Consider the following 3,544-nt stretch of genomic DNA (forward strand, 5'->3'; position numbering starts at 1 on the left):
CCACTGAATCTCATCACTGATCTTTCTCCTTAACTTTTCCCTTAACCTCCAAATCAGAAGCTGTGAAGCAGACACTGATTTTAGCTTTGTAGTGAAAGAGATTCCTGTAGAAGTTGTACAGGATGACTGTCCAACAGTAAAGGGTGGATGGTTCTAACACAAACACAGATACATTTATCATTATCCTGTCAGTGTCACTTGTAGCCTCAGTGTCTGCTGTTTGGCAAAGGATACACAGAGCTTTAAGGTTTTTAAGGGGAACTGTTGAAAGTAACTGGTTTCCTGTCTCATTTCAGATTGAGGTGAAGCTGTCGATGAAATTCGCCAGCAGAGAGTTCAGTCTGAAGAGGATGCCTTCACGGAAACAATCCGGTGTCTTTGGAGTGAAAATCAATGTAGTGACTAAGTGAGTTGTCGATGAGTGTTTCAGTGTGTGTCACAAAACCATGTACCTATTTTTAATATAATATGTTTCAGTGAGTCAACATATGATATCTGTGTTTCTTTTAGCCAGCGGAAAATAACTTTGGTCTGTTGTCCACAGCAGACATTTTTATTTCAGTGGCCTTGACCTACTGCAACATGACAAAATGTTTTTTGTGTATTGACAATGCTGCTATCTAAATGAATACTAACACTGACTACACACAACAGGATGTGTGGAAATGTGGTCTTTATTTAGGGTGACACTATTACTGACAATACTCAAGTGGTGACATAGTACAGGCTTCTCTCATTTCATGGTTACCATGGCATCTTGCATTACCTTAAGCATTTAGGCAAAATGATGATGTGTTTATTCATAATTAGCCCCATTAAAACCTGTGTGTGTGTGTGTGTGTGTGTGTGTGTGTGTGTGTGTGTGTGTGTCTGACTGTGTCCTCTTCAGACGAGAGCGCTCCAAGGTTCCCCTCATAGTGAGACAGTGTGTGGAGGAGATCGAGCGACGGGGGATGGAGGAGGTGGGAATCTACAGAGTGTCTGGAGTCGCCACTGACATCCAGGCACTGAAGGCTGCGTTTGATTCAAGTGAGTTTAGTCTGAACTTGATTTCTTTTCAAATTTCTTTTGACAAATGTGGGAAAAAAAACACAGCTGGGAATGAAGAGATGTAGACAGCACTAAAGACAGGGCCCTGCAGGATTGATTCAAGTGACCTTCAAAGCTTGTCCTGAGTGTTTTGGGTGATCAGTGACTGTTGTCTCTTCTGTTGCACAGACAACAAGGACGTGTCTGTCATGATGAGGGAGATGGACGTAAACGCCATTGCTGGAACACTGAAGCTGTATTTCCGAGAGCTGCCGGAGCCTCTTTTCACTGATGAGCTGTACCCCAACTTTGCTGGAGGCATCGGTCAGCTGCCTTTTTTTTTTTTTTTTTTTTTTTAATCATTTTCATCGGTTAGGAGAACATAAGTAAATAAATGCAGTTGGAAGTTGTGACACCAACACGTTGATGTGTGCTTCTGCCTTGCAGCTCTCTCTGACAGCGTGGCCAAAGAGAGCTGCATGCTCAACCTGCTGCTGTCTCTACCAGAGCCCAACCTGGTCACCTTCATCTTCCTGCTTGACCACCTAAAGAGGTGAACACCTTCAGCCAGAAAACATTATTTAATCTATCGTGTGTTTGCATTGGTTGTATAGTTTACTGCATATACTGTCTGCTACTGACTATGGGAAAACCAGCTGTTAATCATAGTTCTACAGTGTGAAGGCTGAGTGTAATTTTTCACATTACTTTTACAGAGTGGCTGAAAATGAGAGCTTCAACAAGATGTCTTTGCACAATCTGGCTACAGTTTTCGGTCCCACTTTGCTTCGACCCTCTGAAAAGGACAGCAAGATCTCAAACAGCTCACAGCCAATCTCCATGAACGACAGCTGGTCGCTAGAGGTCATGGCTCAGGTAAGACTCTTCTCACTCTCAAGATAGTGAGACAGTGAGAAGGTCTGGAATACCTGGTTCTGATCACCTCGTGTGTTTCTCCACAGGTTCAAGTCCTTCTCTACTTCCTTCAGCTGGAGAGCATCCCAACACCTGACAGCAAACGTCAAAGCCTTCTGTTCTCTACTGAAGTATAACAGGAACAACACGCACTTGTCCAGAGGAAAGATGTCAGCTGCTTAATGAGGTGGATGCTGCTGAGCAGGCACGGCCGGCTGCTTCGCTGAGAAGATGTTTGATTTATCCACCAGGAGGAGCCATCAACACATTGCAAACTGGAAACAGCCTCGATGACTAAAGCCATTTCTTGTGGAGATGCAATGAGCATGTTTACTTAGAAGCTTACCTGCTGTGTCAGTAAGAGACATCCCTATATGATGTATGCACAATATATATCAGTCTTTTTTAATTTAATTTAAATGACAAGAAGCATTGGTTGCTGTACTTAAATATTTTCTCCTGCCCTGTCCTGTCACTGTGCACATTAGCTCCATATTCACGGGGGGGGGGGTCTCTGCTGTTTTGGATTCTTTCAGATGTATTTCTGTGGATGTGTGATGGATGAATGGACGTATATTTTTCATTCTTATTTCCCAGAAATGTTTGACTTGGTTGAAAGCTCACCTGTGCCAATGTTTCCCTGCTGATGACCAATAGGACATTTCAGTTGCCCTAATGTTTACACTCTGTTCATTTTGTACAGAATTTAATAGTATGAGACTGAAAACTGTAGTTATCACACAACAACATGCAGGCATGTTGACCTTACCGTTTGAAGTGTTTCTTTCTGTGCTATACTATTTGTATAGTGTCCTTATTCAGTTTGCAGGTTCTCCTGGTGGTGTCCGAGCCAGTTTCCGTGTAGATATGGGTGCTTCTTTGGAGGTGGTACCGAGAGGTGAAAGGCAAATCATTCCGGGAAAAGGCGAGGCTTAATGTCTCCGCCCGTGGAATGTATACTGTGTTGTGTATAAATTTAATTTCACAGTTGTCTTTTGTCCATATTTCTTATGTTTTATGTCCAGATTGTTTTATAGACTCTGTCTAGTTTGATGTATCCAGCAGGAGTTAATGTATATGTGTTGCTTTCTGCATTCCTTATATGTAATCTTCTACCTTTATAGGACAAAACCACACTGCTGTAGAGAGGATAGCACCTGAAAATGATCTGAAATATCAAATGATCCCTTGTAGGACCCTTGAGGGACAGTGATTCACTCAGATCCAAATCTGCTGAGTTATTAACAGGTTTATTATCCACATACCTAGCATTAGTTTCAAACCTCTGTGAAAATATACTGTTCGATGGCATTAGATTTTCTCCAGATCACCACAAGTATATACCTGATAGCACAAACTATAAACTTCAGTGCTTGTGATCCATGTAAAATGAGCAATAAGTCTTAGTGATTCATAGGATGCGCAGTGACCAGTGTGTTATGTATGTATGATCTATGTAAATAAAAACTTGATAACGTTATTCTTGCATTGTCAGTTCATCTGTATTACAGTATTAAATAAATATTCAGACTTAAATAGTTCATCTTTTACATTTGTTTCATCAGGCTCAGCAATGTTCTGGTCCTCTAATAAAGATAAT

At 41.5% G+C, this 3,544-nt stretch overlaps 1 protein-coding gene across 2 annotated transcripts in view; it reads left to right on the plus strand.

The window, feature by feature from the left end:
* LOC139623627 (breakpoint cluster region protein) overlaps nt 1–3,424 on the plus strand; it is a 32,645-nt gene extending 29,221 nt beyond the window's left edge. For both annotated transcript variants that reach the window (XM_071481986.1, XM_071481987.1), the window contains 6 exons: nt 297–406; nt 890–1,029; nt 1,219–1,353; nt 1,477–1,582; nt 1,746–1,905; nt 1,992–3,424. In XM_071481986.1, the coding sequence (XP_071338087.1) occupies nt 297–406; nt 890–1,029; nt 1,219–1,353; nt 1,477–1,582; nt 1,746–1,905; nt 1,992–2,081 (741 nt within the window). In that variant the 3' untranslated portion in view covers nt 2,082–3,424. The remainder of the gene's footprint in view (nt 1–296; nt 407–889; nt 1,030–1,218; nt 1,354–1,476; nt 1,583–1,745; nt 1,906–1,991) is intronic.
* The last annotated feature ends 120 nt before the right edge of the window (nt 3,425–3,544 follow it).

This window comes from Trachinotus anak, unplaced genomic scaffold (genome assembly GCF_046630095.1).
Source record: "Trachinotus anak isolate AG129_WGS33_773 ecotype Australia unplaced genomic scaffold, CSIRO_AGI_Tana_v1 ptg000008l, whole genome shotgun sequence".
In the NCBI taxonomy this organism is placed as follows: domain Eukaryota; kingdom Metazoa; phylum Chordata; class Actinopteri; order Carangiformes; family Carangidae; genus Trachinotus; species Trachinotus anak.